The 16051-nt window shown below is 32.3% G+C and overlaps 1 protein-coding gene across 10 annotated transcripts in view; it reads left to right on the forward strand.

The window, feature by feature from the left end:
• Positions 1–16051, forward strand: part of KIF2A (kinesin family member 2A) — a 76377-nt gene that overhangs the window by 43475 nt on the left and 16851 nt on the right. For 5 of the 10 annotated variants that reach the window (XM_072750013.1, XM_072750006.1, XM_072750005.1 and 2 more), the window contains exons 4-16: positions 2092–2146; positions 3773–3895; positions 4457–4557; positions 6508–6603; positions 8290–8344; positions 8727–8889; positions 11200–11290; positions 11407–11470; positions 12027–12118; positions 12478–12620; positions 12987–13191; positions 13938–14048; positions 15359–15426. In XM_072750013.1, the coding sequence (XP_072606114.1) occupies positions 2092–2146; positions 3773–3895; positions 4457–4557; positions 6508–6603; positions 8290–8344; positions 8727–8889; positions 11200–11290; positions 11407–11470; positions 12027–12118; positions 12478–12620; positions 12987–13191; positions 13938–14048; positions 15359–15426 (1367 nt within the window). The remainder of the gene's footprint in view (positions 1–2091; positions 2147–3772; positions 3896–4456; positions 4558–6507; positions 6604–8289; positions 8345–8726; positions 8890–11199; positions 11291–11406; positions 11471–12026; positions 12119–12477; positions 12621–12986; positions 13192–13937; positions 14049–15358; positions 15427–16051) is intronic. The other 5 variants (XM_072750003.1, XM_072750009.1, XM_072750008.1 and 2 more) reach the window with 1 other exon arrangement.

Raw genomic sequence — 16051 nt, forward strand, 5'->3', positions numbered from 1 at the left:
TAAAATAAAATAAAATCCTAGGAATTCCTTTCCTGATTAGGAATTTTCCTAAGACTAATAGCTCTGCAGGAGTAATGGATGTCAAAACCATTTGCTTGTCAGTATTTGTTGAATGAGTACATTTGACTTAGATAAAGAAAGAATATTAATTATTCCAAATAAATTCTTATTCCAGTAGTCTTTGGAAATAGTAATTCTGCTATTTATATGTATTAGAGAAATATGGGAAATGATTGAATATAGTTTAACTACTGTGATATCTGTGAAGATAAACGTTAAGACCATTCTATATATCCTCCCTAATAGTTTTATTTTTACAGAAACAAAAGTCATGCCATTTTTATTTTATTTATTTATTATTATTGTTTTTTAAGATACACAGAGATTGAGAGTATAAGCAGGGTGAGGAGCATAGGGAGAAGGAGAAGCAGGCTCTCTAATGAGTGGAGAGCCCGATGCAAGGCTCGATTCCAGGACCCTGGGATCATGACCTGAGCTGAAGGCAGACACTTAACTGATCCACCGAGGCGCCCCCATTTTTATTATTTTAAAAGATAATTCTTCTTCCTGCCTATTGAAATTTTTCACTGTTAAAATTGTGTATTAAAGTGCAGCTCTTTTGAAACCAGGTAGTCCCTCATAGTTGCTGAGTCTGCAGTTCTGTGTGTTTAATTCAACAAACATTTGTTAACTTTTCTACCTTGTTGATTGTATCATGCACAAAGATGAATGATAGGACTTTAACCCTATAGGAACTTGGTGTCTTACAGCGAAGACATAAGCATCCAAATCTTGTATGTTAGAAGCTTAACATCAGAACATTCTACTTTTTAAATTGTATATGTGAATATAAGGCAGATTTTCAATTCATATAATTCAGCATATTGAGTGTCACTGCTTAGATGTCACTAGTTGTGACTCATAGATGAATTATTTTTCATATTTACCTTCACAGCCTTGAAGGATCTTCATAGTTGATCTTTCCTCGGATGTCATTAGCAGCCTTTGCTATGCATTAAAATCAGAGAATTTTTCAAAATACTGATGCCTTGTTCACTCTTAGAAATTTAGTTTTATTCTCTCTAAAGTGAGGCCCTTGCATCAATATTCTTTTTTGTTTTTTAAAGATTTATTTATTTATTCATGAGAGACAGACTGAGAGAGAGAAAGGCAGAGGGAGAAGTGGGCTCCTCACAGGGAGCCCGATGTGGAACTCGATCCTGGATTCCTGGATCATGACCTGAGCTGGAGGCAGGCGCCCAACCGCTGAGCTACCCAGGCGTCCCCCAGTATTCTTTTAATAGTACCCATCTGATTTAAATGTGTAACTGTTCTCTCTAGTGTTGAGAGCCATGGCATTATTTGATATTGAATAAAATGAAGTCTTGGTAAATAAATGATAGAATAAAAAAATTGCTGCCCTAGTCTGTGCAAGTGCAAAGTCTAATGAAGTCTTCTAGCAGAAATGATAGCATTTCATGTATTTTGATGTTTAATAGTAGACTTTAAGTTGTCTAAAACCAATATTTTACTGATTACTCCGACATCCAAAGATGTGATACATACTTTTGAAACGTATTATTTTTTTATATTATTATTATTAACGTAGACTATTACGTAGACTATTATGTCGGATTACTCCGACATCCAAAGATGTGATACATACTTTTGAAACGTATTATTTTTTTATATTATTATTATTAACGTATTATTATTTTATTATTTAGTTTTACCATGGTGGCTAAAACTATGCCCTTTACTGAAATAACTTTTCTTTACTTCAGTTTTCTCATCTTTGAAACCAGAATAATAATAGGGTCATTGTGAAGACTGAGTGACTTAATATGAGCAGTGTTTGCCTCATGCTAATTCCAGAATATTGGGAATTTTGGGGGGGAGGTAGTGGACAGTAGTCATATAAAGAAACTTGATTATTGGTAGCATTGTAGTAATTATTAGATTATTTATAGTTTTTTTAATTTAGTTTTATATTATTGTTATTCATCTACTTCTGTTTAAAGGAAGTCAAAATTAAGATAAATATATGACAAAAAAAGAAAGTAAAATGGGCTTTTTGTTTTTCTCTTATAGAATCGACGGACTGTGGCTTCTATTAAGAATGACCCTCCTCCAAGAGATAACAGAGGTAAAGTAAACATTTATCTATTAATTTTGCCCAAAATAAATCAAAAGTAAATATTCCCCTTGACATTATTATTCATTTAAACTTTTCATGGTTCATTTGAAGATTGGTATCTTCTTGATTTCCTAATACAATAATGTCAATAATATAAAAAAATGACTTAAGTGATGAATATGAAACTCTGTTATAGACAGTTTTTTAATTCATCTCTTTTACCCAATAAGTTTATAGATTTGAGAAGAGTATCATGAGAAAGAAAGGAATGGGGCAGTAGTCAGTTGAGTATACAATAGTAAATTTAAGCATTACATTTTACATGACTTTCTGGCTAAGTCTTCCCAAAAGATTCCCATAAAAAATAAGTTGGGAGTCAGCTAAATAAAGTTGAACAGGTATAATTTATAGTTAATTGCAGGTCTTCTGTATATTTTCAGCAAGGAAATGTAAAGCACAGTTAATTTCTCTTCTACTCTTCAACAATTCAGAATTGTAATTTCTAGTGATGCTATTTCTCTGTATGTGGGGATGATGGGGTAGGACAGGCATATATGTATTAGAAGAGAGATTGAAGGTTAGAAGGGAAGTCCTGCACTTTAAACACTATCTCTCCTTTATTTTCACTAAAAATGTATATTGCTTTGTAAAATGTAGTGTTTATATTTTATTTTTATTTTTCTACTTATATAACACACACATTGGAGTATGCAAAATCTTCAGCAGAAGATTTGCATATTTGAGGGGCAAACGGATTTGGAATTTATAGGGAAGGTTGAAGGAGTGTGTTTTATGTTATGTACTTTAGAATTGTGTAAATTTCTCAAAATGAATGCATTTAAATTTATTTATTTATTTATTTATTTATTTTAAAGATTTTATTTACTTATTCATGAGACACAGAGAGAGAGAGTGAGGCAGAGACACAGGCAGAGGGAGAAGCAGGCTCGATGCGGGGAGCCCGATGTGGGTCTCAATCCCAGATCTCCAGGATCAGGCCCTGGGCTTGAAGGCAGCACTAAACCGCTGAGCCACCCGGGCTGCCCTGCATTTAAATTTAAAATTTATATTTAGCACACACATATATTTTTTGTCTTGTTTGGCTGTTTTAAGATTTATTTATTCATTTGAGAGTGGGAGCACAAGTTGGGGCAGAGGGAGAGGGAGAGAGACTCCTCAAGCAGATTCCCTGCTGAATATGGAGCTGGACTCAGAGCTCAATTCCAGGACCTGAGATCATGACCTGGGCTGAAATCAAGAGCCAGATGCTTAACTGAGCCACCCAGGCACCCCTGCACACTTATATTTTTTGAATGATTATTAAAAGTCAAGCTTGGAAAAAAAAAAAAGTCAAGCTTGGCTTTGGTTTTTATGTAAATTACTTAGATTGATTTTTATAGCTAAAATTACATTTATGGAAACTAAGTCTGTATACATTACCTTAAAAACCTCTTGACTTGTTAATTTATTGAACAGAATTGATTATTACATATTCTGTTTACCCACATGAGTAGGAAACTGACAGTTTGCTAATGCAACTCAAATATCAGTTCTTATGAGATATCTGTTCCTTTTACTAGGGTTCACCTTTACTAATGTTCTGTTCTGAATTTAAAAATTTCATTTCACTTACAGTGGTTGGTTCTGCACGTGCACGGCCTAGTCAGCTTCCTGAGCAGTCTTCCTCTGCACAACAGAATGGTAGTGTTTCAGATATATCTCCAGTTCAAGCTGCAAAAAAGGAATTTGGACCCCCTTGTATGTAAATCACGTATCAAGGATTCAGTCATTTTAGGCATACATGTATTCTCTCTTGGTCATCCTTAGAAGTCCCCAAATGGTAAAGAGTAATTATAAGCTCGATTGCAGATTTCATTTTACCACTGTGGAAATTTTTTTTCTTGTTAGTTTAGTCTGTTAATTGGGTTTTGAAGTGTATATTTTGGAGAGAAATTATAAATACAAATTATAACAATCTTTCACTTGCTTTGAAAACTTAAAATTCTAGTCAGATGACAGTTTGACAGATGTTATGGAAGAAATTCTTACTTCTCAGTCCTTTCCAATTCAAACATCTGTGATTGTAAACCAAGAGATGACATGTATCAATATGTTAAAGTCATTTTTCTTGACTATTTTTGTATATTGTCCTGTTCCTGGTTTTGTTAAAGCAGCTCATAAGTAAAGTTCACGTAGTTGTTAAAGCCATCCCTTGTCAATGTGTACCTTTATTTGGTGTATGTGGTGAAATTATACATTAAGTTTTTGTGTACTATAAAGAAGAAAGCTCTACTTCTACAGCTCATGTTTTTCTTTCAGCACGTAGAAAATCTAATTGTGTGAAAGAAGTAGAAAAATTACAAGAAAAACGAGAAAAAAGGAGACTGCAGCAGCAAGAACTTAGAGAAAAAAGAGCCCAGGTTTGTAACAGAAGCATTTATCTTTATGCATGAACTGAAGATGTAGACTGTGTCAGTGAAAGTAATTTGCTTGTGCAAAAGTAGTTGAGGCATTCAGTTAAAGATTTCAATATAGTTCCTTTGATATCTAAACTGATAATGGGAAATAACACAAACTGTTGTGAAAATACATTATTGTAACAGATTTTTACCATATGTACTTTTCATGTTTTAGTGGGTATGTGTTAGCCGTAACATTTGTTCCACTTTGAATATTAAGCCGTTGTGTTACAACTCAAATGCAACCATCATTATACCTTTCAAGAATAATAAGATTCTGACTTTCTGAAAATGTCTACAAATAATATTCAGAAGAATATCTAGTTAGAGGATTAAAAAGTAGATGATTATACTACAAATTTTATTATTTTTCCATGGTTAGTAAATTCAGCATATCACAATGAAAGGGGAAATTTCCTTGTGTTTTGATTTATGCTAGATATTAAAAGTATATCTCTTGTGCCTCTCATGTTCCCCTTAGATGGTAACAAAACTTTTTACTAACAATGGGAAAATTATATAGAAGACTAGTCTTTTTTATTTCTCTACAGGTCTTCACCTATTAGAAAATCTGTTACTGTACATGTAACTTCTATTGTGCTTGTATTATATCTATCATATTCTTAGAACTTGTTTCTTCTAATAAAACATCAGGATTGTTTATTTAGGGGTATATTCAAATGCCCTTAATCATAGAGATGTTGTGTTGTGGAATTGTGGAGCCAGTATAAAATTCAACTTGAATAAATCAGGTTATATCTTAAAAGTGTTCTGAGAATGGCCAGTTGGGTTTTGAAATAAGTAAAATGCAATACAGATAGATCTACTAACACTTAGCACCGATGCCACCTGGTGTTTCCTGTGGGAACCTCATAATATTTTCACATTTCTTTTCACTGTACATTAAGTTTTTCCATTGGTATAGTTGGTATTATTTCCTAAAAGAAAGTTAATTGATAGTTTCATTAACAGTTTTGAAATTTATATTCAAAGCAAATCTGTATAAGGTGCAAGAAAAAATATGACTTAGAATATTTCATCATTTATTGCTCATGGCTAGGAGAGGCTGTTAACTATTGGTATGTGTATCTTCATCTGAATTCTCTCAGTTTTGAAGCAAAAACACAAATTGCAGTCAGCATTCAGTAATTTGAATTTTAAAAGTTTCAAAAATTATCTTGTCTTTTGATTCCTTTAAATCCTGTCCATTTGAGGTCATTTTACCATGCCTTAGCAGGTCAACCAAAACAGAAAATGAACATAAATGAATTCATATTTCTACTCTGCTGACTCACTGCATTAAGCATGGGGAAGAAAAATCTGATTAAATGAATTTCTGTAGAATTTTAGTTTTTCTCAAGTTCTTTATTGATATTTAAGATGAGCACTATTTCTCTTTAGCTTCATTTTCTAGGTTTAAGTTTTATGTGTAACATGAATTTTTGGAATAGTTGAGTGGTTTTAATGAGGAGTGTTTGGTTTACAGTTAACAGAATATATAGAGACTAACAGTTGTGTATTTAATATGAAAGTGAGTACTAGGCATATTTTTAATTCTGAACTCTGAAACTGAATTATGTCATGCTTTTAGTTTCAGTTTGGGCTTGGCTATAACAAATGATGCAATCTCCTAATTGATCTTTTTTAAAAACTTTAAAAAAAACACTCTGCAATCTATGAATTTAAATTTGTAAACCGTATTTAATTTGTAACAGGGTTGCCTGGGTGGCTCAGTCAGTTGATACCTGAGTCTTGATCTTAGCTCAGGTATTGATCTTAGGGTGGTGAATTTAAACCCCACCTTGGGCTCCACTTTGGGCATGGAGGCTCTTTGAAAAACAAAAACATAAATGCAATAATATCCATTATTATAATGATAATAAATGATGAGTTCTCTCTGTCTCCTTGTAGGATGTTGATGCTACAAACCCAAATTATGAAATTATGTGTATGATCAGAGACTTTAGAGGAAGTTTGGATTATAGACCATTAACAACAGCAGATCCTGTAAGATTCTTTTTAAACTATTGCTCTGGAATTTATTATGCTGTAAATTTTTTAAAAAAGACTTTTGATGCCCACTCAATACTAGATTTAGCTGTATAGTTTTTTTATTTATGGGTGCACATTCCCCATGTTTTAAGGTGAAAATTTAGAAATCATTCCCATTTATGCTTATCTCCCATAATGTGATTTATTAGACTTGCTTTCCACAGAGATGTTCTTTTCAAAGCAAAGCCTCTCTGTCTTTGGTAGAGCAGAACAACAGGTAAAGGAATGATGTAAGAAGACCCATTCTCCTTTCTGACCATCACTTAAACTTTTATCCTAGTTCCAAGCTTATTTCCTCTTTGACTTGGGCTATAGATTCCACTATCAGTTTACTCTTAATTTGTTATTTTAAAATAAATGTGAGGACATCCCCGGTGGTGCAGTGGTTTGGTGCCACCTGCAGCCCGGGGTGTGGTCCTGGAGACCCGGGATGGAGTCCCATGTTGGGCTCCCTGCATGGAGCCTGCTTCTCCCTCTGCCTGTGTCTCTGCTTCTCTCTCTCTCTCTCTCTCTCTCTCTCTCTCTCTCTCCCTCTCCCTCTCTCTCTATGTGTGTCTCTCATGAATAAATATAAAATCTTTTTAAAAAAATAAAAATAAAATAAATGTGAGTTTGGCTTTTAAAACTAAGTGATGGTTGTTAAGGACTGTACTAGACCAGAAATTTAGTACTCAAAAAATATTCTGCTGTCTTATTATTCAATTACTTTCCTTTTGAAGAATGAGAATTTTTTGGACAGGGAATAATAGTTTGTGAGTAACTGATACTTAAGAAAAATAATCCTTCTGACCTAGCCTGTACAGAATACCTTGGATACATAAAATACATTTGTGTCAGGCTGTTGTATTGCTTAGGATTTCATAGAGTTGTTGGTCATAATACTTGTATGTATGTTTTAGTCTTTGCTATCCCTACATGCATTTAACCTAAACTGTGTCTGAACAGGGATTGGCAAACTTTTTCTTAAAAGGCCCTAATAGTAAATAATTTTGGCTTTATGAACCATATGCTCTTCACAACTACTCAATTTTGCCTTTGTAGTATGAAAACAGCCATAGATGATACATGAACAAATGAGTGCAACTGTCTGATTAAAACTTGACAGATGCAAGTAGTGGGCTAGATTATGCCTGCAGACCATACTTAGCCAATTTCTGTGTTATGTATTTAATTATTATTAAAAGGCAAGTATTGGGAAAATATTTATGTGTAAGAACTGGCCTATTATAAAATTACTGAAGTTATTTTGCTCACTAATAATGAGAATTGCATTTCTTGCTATAATTAGTATATGTGGTATGAAATTTTGCTTTTGTTATATGCCGTGTACCTTGAAGGTGTAAAGCAGCTTCTTAATGTGAACTTAATGCTACTAAGAACAGTAGTGCCATCTACAAAATTATTTCCTAATTATTTACCAAATAACAAAATGAATGATTTTCCATTAGGCTTAGAATTTTAGAAATCGTTATGTCTGTTAACTATTAAAATTTCTACATTCTAATTTGTTTTTTGAACTTCCTATTTATCCTATTTGTGCTATGCAGAAATTTCTAAAACCTTTAGGAAATATTGCATAACTGACTTTTCAGTGTTTTACATAACACTGATGAATATTGAAATAAAATATTTTATTTTTAGATTGATGAACATAGGATATGTGTTTGTGTAAGAAAACGACCACTCAATAAAAAAGGTATGCTGCTTTTTGAACTCTTAATAGAAGTTTGACTTTTTCCAGTTTGTAATTTATTTTGATAGAAATTAAATTGATTTAGAAGAGTTAAATATAAATCACTTTATTTGTACATAATCATTATGCAGATTTCTTTGGTTAGATCTGCTGATTTGTTACTGCTCTGTGAATCATTGCCATTCCTGGTTATTGCTTCACAGAAATTTTGATAGATTTTTTTTTACTTAGTTGTTGAAATATGTCTTCTTGAATTGTATATTTATAAGATATTTATATTTATAGAGCTTAATACTTGTACTAAAATTCTTATTTTTAAAAAATTACTTATTACATTCAAATGCTCTGAAAATTACTGGGCATTGATTTTTATTTATTCTTTTAGAAACTCAAATGAAAGATCTTGATGTAATCACAATCCCCAGTAAAGATGTTGTGATGGTACATGAACCAAAACAAAAAGTAGATTTAACAAGGTACCTAGAAAACCAAACATTTCGTTTCGATTATGCCTTTGATGACTCAGCTCCTAATGAAATGGTTTACAGGTAGGTAAATTTGTTTTAAATAATAATTTTGTTCATATACTGTGTATTTATCACTACCCTGAACCTTGCCTTGATGTTGGCATCTCTCTCCAAAAGTGCAGTATGCTTTTTATTCTGAATTTGAGCAAAGGTTATGTAATAAGCACAATATTAATATTAATACTTACTCCCTTTAATGTTCCCTCTAAATCATAGTTTTTATTAATAATTATATATGTATCATACATTTTACATATACATATATATTTATATGTGGACAGGAAATTTCTGAAAAATGTAGGCATTTCTGTATTTCTAGGAATGTGATGTGGTTAGAAGGGGGCTTTTACTTTTGCTTTTTAATCTCTGTATAGTAAAGAATCTCTACTAGTAAGGGAATATTTATTATATATCGGTTCTTAATTTTTTCAGATCTTTATTTCACGTTACCACCACTTAAGGCAAAAGAAAAACCTTTGTAAACCTACTTGTAGGGATGCCTGGGTGGCTCAGTGGCTAAGCATCTGTCTTTGGCTCAGGGGCATGATCCTAGAGTCCTAGGATCGAGTCCCACATCGGGCTCCTTGCAGGACCTATGTCTCTGCCTCTCTCTGTGTGCCTTTCATAAATAAATAAATAAAATCCTTAAACAAAAAACAAAAACAAAACCTACTTGCATTTGTCTAATTTCTATCATCTTTAAGCATTGGGATAGTTTTAGTACATGAAATTCTTTATATGTTCACATATTCAACTTATAGACACCTCAAACTTATAAGTTTTATGCCAAATTTAGATTTTTATACATAGTTTGTAAACATTTCCTTCTAATTATAATAGGTCAGTTCTAACAGCAGTGCTATTTTAATCTATTTAGAACTTTCTTGGCAATTCCTTGAATGCTTTTTCATTGCCCTTTCATGTTATAAATATGGCTGGAAAACAGAAAATTAAAGCTTTAATAAGAGCCCTAAGAATTGAAGACTTGTTAATGAAATATTATTGAAGTCAACTCCATTGGGCTTAAGCCTTATAAACTGGGAGTTCAGTTGTAAAGAAAGAGGAGAAAATTAAAGGATATGTGAACGCTAAATGGTATTATGAAGAATTTGTTTTAAAGGGGAACTATAAGTATAAATTGCATATTTTTTACCTTTCTGAGCATGGAGTCCTCTCTTCACCCCTACTCCCTTTTCTGCTTCCACTCCTGCCTCATAAAATATGTCTGTTTGACTTTATAAGGTATGTTTCTATAAATATGTAGGATCTAGTAAACATTCTGTTTTACCTTGCCTTTTTTTAAAATTTTTATTTATTTATGATAGAGAGAGAGAGGCAGAGACACAGGCAGAGGGAGAAGCAGGCTCCATGCACCGAGAGCCCGATGTGGGATTCGATCCGAGGTCTCCAGGATAGCACCTGGGCCAAAGGCAGGCGCTAAACCGCTGCACCACCCAGGGATCCCTGTTTTACCTTGCTTCTTAACTTTACCAATATTGATGCTGTCTCCTTTGTTTAGCTTTGAGGGAGTGTGAGTTAGGCCTTGTGCTCTCTCTCTCTCTCTCCTCTCTCTGTCTCTCATGAATAAATAAATAAAAATCTTAAAAAAGAACTATGTAAAGTGTTCCACGTACATTATTTTGAAGCGTACATAAAAAGATTTGTTTCCTGTTATACTTTTTAGCGCTCCACTCAGTGAAGTATTCCTTCTCTCTCCTTTTAATTTTAACTCTAGCGTGATTACGATATTTTGAAAAATAATCTAGACTATAATATTTTGGCATCCTTCTCCTAACTAAGACTATCAACTCTAAACTCATTGTCTTATTAAGTATAATTTATTGTATTTAGCTACATTCAAGTAAATCCTGTCTTGTGTAAATGGTCTTAAGATAATCACTGTTGATTTTGTTTCTGTTAAAACTTTTACTCCTGGTGTTGTAGGTTTTTTGTTTGGTTGTTTTTTTTGTTTTTCATTGTATAAGCCTTGTCTGCCTAATATTATGATCTTTTGTTGTTATTTTTTAAAACTTTCATGGTGTCTTCTATTTATAAATGTCTTCGTTCAGTTACTGTCATTTTTAATTTTTTGGTCCATTGTAACCATCGTTTATTATGGAATTGCTTGAAATTATGCTTTAAAGAGCTTTAAGCAATTTCAGAATAAGGTAATTTAAAAATTTTAAACAAATCAGTGGGCTCAATAGTAGTCTGACAGTTGAGCCCATTGATATGTTTAAAAATTTGGTAGGAGTTTTATTAATAACTTGATATTGTATTTTTAATTTAAATATTGGTGGGATATTCTGACTAATGCATTTTATTTTTAAGATTTACAGCTAGACCACTAGTGGAAACTATATTTGAAAGGGGAATGGCTACATGCTTTGCTTATGGGCAGACTGGAAGTGGAAAAACTCATGTAAGTAATTCATTTCAGTTATATCCTGCTATTTTCCTTATAGCTTAATTCTAAAACCTATATTCTTAAGATTTATTGCTGAATAGTGTCTGTTATTATTTCCTTTTAACATACAGACTATGGGAGGTGACTTTTCAGGCAAGAACCAAGATTGTTCTAAAGGAATTTATGCATTAGCAGGTAACTGTCTTTTCTGCATATCATTTATAATATTCTTGAATATTACTCAGTTGTCTTTGAAATAAAACTTGGAAATATTATTCAGGACTTTAAGGATAATCATAAAGCTAAACATATGTCAATTTTAGGTTGTCAGACTGCTTGAAAAGGATTGAGCTTATTAAGCTTTTGGGACAGAAATCTTGATTATATTTGTGTCATTTTATTCTGGCATATTATTGAAGCTTAGTATTTGTTTTGAAGCAGTATTTTTTGAGTAGCTGATGAAAAGCTTCTTTTTGGTATGGTTACAAGGAATAACCTTATTATGACCACCTGTAATTTTATGTTATTTATAAGAATAAGTAGTAACATTCTTCTTTTGAATATGAGAGTGACATCTATACTTAATGTAAATAAATTATTACTATTTTTTTGTAAAATTAATGTTTACTTTAGTCTTCATTTTTATTGTACTGTTATTCTAGGTAAAGATTAACTGATTCCTCTAAATCCTTTTTAAAGATAGTATTTGTAACATTCTTAACGAATTTTCTCCATATGAAATTCTTGACAGCTCGAGATGTCTTTTTAATGTTAAAGAAGCCAAATTATAAGAAGTTAGAACTTCAAGTATATGCAACCTTTTTTGAAATTTATAGTGGGAAGGTAAGTGGAAACTTAAAAAAAACCCTGATTGGGGGGGGTGGAGTTTAAATTGTGGTTTAATATGTGCATAACATAAAATTTAACACTTTAACCAATTGTTGTGTACAAGTTCAGTCGCATTAACTACTTTCATGTTGTAAAACTATTGCCAGCACGTATTTTTATATGCTCACATTTTTTGTTAGCATTTTGTTGAGATTTTTAAAAATTCCCTTTGAAATTCTCAACTTAAGTTTTGAGCATTATTCTAATTATTCTAATTTTCTGAAATAATGTTTGGACTCTGATTCGTTTTTACAGAACTGAAGTTTTTTTTTCTCCTTAAAGCTAGTTTTCTAATTTGGCTTTTTTTCAAACAGGTGTTTGACTTACTAAACAGGAAAACAAAATTAAGAGTGCTAGAAGATGGAAAACAGCAGGTTCAAGTGGTGGGATTACAGGAACGGGAGGTCAAATGTGTTGAAGATGTACTGAAACTCATTGATATAGGCAACAGTTGCAGGTAAATTTCATTTTAATTGGGAAAGGAAATTTTAATTTCTTAATCAGTTGTAGGTAATTTGAGTATCTAAAACAAAGCAAAGGTGTTAATACATCTTGGTAGTAAAAGTTTGTTCATAAAAACAACGTTAACTTTGAGTGACATCTACTATATTGATAATCGTACTACAAATATACTATAAGTATGCCAGATTAAAGTATATAAATCTGGCTGTGTTGAAGTGTTGTAAGTCAGATTGTCCCTTTTGTATTTAAAAGATGAGAGCTGGATGGTTTTTTGCAGGTTCTTTCATGAACTACTGTGGTTTAAAACATAAAAACTGAAGTTTTTTTATTTTAATCTAAAATATCTTTAATCATGTTGTAGAACATCCGGTCAAACATCTGCAAATGCACATTCATCTCGGAGCCATGCAGTGTTTCAGATTATTCTTAGAAGGAAAGGAAAACTACATGGCAAATTTTCTCTCATTGATTTGGCTGGAAATGAACGAGGAGCCGATACTTCCAGTGCAGACAGGCAAACCAGGCTTGAAGGTGCTGAAATTAATAAAAGCCTTTTAGCACTCAAGGTAAATGACATGTATTTAATTATGAAAAGTCTTTTGCTTTTTGACTTTAATTTTGTTTAGAGTAGCTACAAAGTGATAGTACCTGTAACACCTAGTAAGTAAGAGATGTTATCAAAATTTGTTTGTTTATAGTTGTAGGTTTATATTGTACCAGAGATTTTCTTTACACATAATCATTTTTTTAGAGTGAATAAGGGATCTGTTAGTTGGCAGACAAATTATAATCCTACTTAAGGAGATTGCACAGGGCTTTAATCAGCCATATTATTTTTGAGGAAGGCAAGGAACCATAAAGCTTAGCCAAAAAATACTGTCCCATAGAAATGCAGAATGGCTTTCAGAAATATAGAGGGGCAGTTTTATATCCCTTCATTGACTTGAAAAAAAAAAGGATTGTCAGGACACAAGAAAATATTGTTTTTTCTTTTGTGATGCGATGCTTAAAGTTAGATTTTTACCCTTCTACATTTTACTTCTGAATACTAGAGTATTTAGTTAGAGTCTCCTGAAGAATTTTTTGGAATAATAAATACTTTGTTTTTGTTCTTGTTATTAGTTTCATTTTCTTGAGTTAGGATTTATGAGACCATTTCCATCTTTACTATGCTCTAAACCTGTCAGTAGGATTACCAGAGCTGATCAGATCTTAAATGTTAGGGTTATGGTAAAAGGCCTTTCAAGTATATTAATTAAGATTACTCTTTATTAGTAGCCTAATCTGTGAAACTTACTTTCTTAATTTTCAGGAGTGCATCAGAGCCTTAGGTAGAAATAAACCTCATACTCCTTTCAGAGCAAGTAAACTCACTCAGGTGTTAAGAGATTCATTCATAGGTGAAAATTCTCGTACCTGCATGGTAAGTTTGTGTTTGTTTGTTTTGTTTTAAGCCTGATAATGAATTAACTTAAAATATATGTGGAAAGATTCTAATGTACATTAACAACAATCATTTAAATCCTTCTATTGTGAGAGATACAGTGATACTTAAGATGTGGTTCCTACCAATCTGATAGAGAGGATTATATTGCAGTTATAATGCATTCTACTAATTCCAACATCTGAGAGTCTACTTGAGGTTGGTCTTCATTGATTTTTATTTTCCTTGAATATGGTTCACACTTTTCTGTTTCCTAGTATATCTGGTAATACTGGTTTATGATTTTCATTATGAATAAATAGATCCTCTGGATTCTCTTATGTTCTAAAGATTATTGATTTTTTGTTGTTTTAGCAAGAAGTGAACTTATTTCAAACTTTGGTCTGCCATGCTTTGGGCGGTAACTGAAATTGGAAAAACTATCCAGTTCTTAAGAGTTAGTTATATTGCTTAGCGTAAGCCTTGTGTATGCTTGGTTCAAGAGTCAGCTAGAGGTTGGGCAGTTTATATGTAGAGTTTTTGGTTGTCAAGATTACTTCCCTCCGTGATTATCTCTCTCTTCTGGGAGACCTCACTTTTTAGCTGCTTTAATTCTACTTTTCAGATTTTGTCCTTTAAACAGTGAAATTCCAGTTTTCTTTTTTTTTTTTTTGTAAGGATTTTATTTATTTATTTGTGAGAGAGAGGAAGAGAGAGAGAGAGAAAGCAAGCAGGGGAGAGAGGCAGAGAGAAAGAGGGAAAAGCCGACTCCCCACTGAGCTGGGAGCCCAATGTAGAACTTGATCCCAGGACCCTGGGATCATGACCTGAGCCAAAGGCAGGCATTAACCAACTGAGCCATCCAGGTGCCCTGTGAAATTCGTTTTCTAGTGAAGTTTTAGTTGCCCTGTGTGACAGCAGCAGGGCTTGCCCTTAGGCAAAAAAAAAAAAAAGAAAAGAAAGAAAGAAAACCTGGATGGAGAAGACAAAATGGGAGCACTCAGTGCTATTCCCTTCTAGGTTTTGACCTCCATTTTCTGATTTAAATCTTTTTCTGCTGTTTTCAGACAGTTGCTTATATTTCATGTGGTTTATGATTATTATCTGATTTTTGGTATGGTATAGCAAATTTTCTTGGAATTTGGATATCATAAATAAATTATTTTATTTATTTTTTATAATTTTTTTAAATAACCATTTTAAGATTAGATTTTAATGAGCCATATGTTGGTATATATATGTGTCCGTATTTTTATATATGTGTCCGTCATTTATAACATTTTCTTTACCTTTGTGTTTTTCTCCTTTAGATTGCCACAATCTCTCCAGGAATGGCATCCTGTGAAAATACTCTTAATACATTAAGATATGCAAATAGGTATGTGAAGTAGTTATTCAGTTTGAAATTTGAGGGGAGTAGAACAGTATTAAGATTGACTTAATATCTAATAGAATAAATTTATTATGTTTTTCTTTCAATTTTTAAAAATTTTTTGCATGTTATTCATTAAGATGGTATGTAGAGTCATTTGATCAAGTTCTAAAAATAAATAGAAATATGTAATTTGGAAAGAGATTTAGGCCGTTAGTAGAATTGGCCTTTCTATCCTAGAACCTGATTACATTTTTATGTTTTACCAAGATATAGTTCATATTTTTTTACTGCATTTGAATCATGCACATTTTTCCTATTAAGAATCTGAATTAGAGGGGACCTGTCTATATTTCTTACGTAGTTTTATCTGTATGTTAAAAATTATTTCTGGTAATATTAAGTGTTGTATTTGGGGAATCTAGAGTTTGAATAAGTAATGGTAGCACATTTCTCTGGCATTCTTTGAGTTATATTTTATTATTCATATACTGGTGTTAAAACTTTAATGGATAATGGTGTTATTACAAATGAAAGGACAAAAAGTGTTATATACTTTAAATAATCATTCCTTATATTCATGAAATGCCCTTGGAATTTTGGAGTATGATGGACATATTTATATTTGTTC

The sequence above is a fragment of the Vulpes vulpes genome, chromosome 2 (genome assembly GCF_048418805.1).
Source record: "Vulpes vulpes isolate BD-2025 chromosome 2, VulVul3, whole genome shotgun sequence".
In the NCBI taxonomy this organism is placed as follows: Eukaryota; Metazoa; Chordata; class Mammalia; order Carnivora; family Canidae; genus Vulpes; species Vulpes vulpes.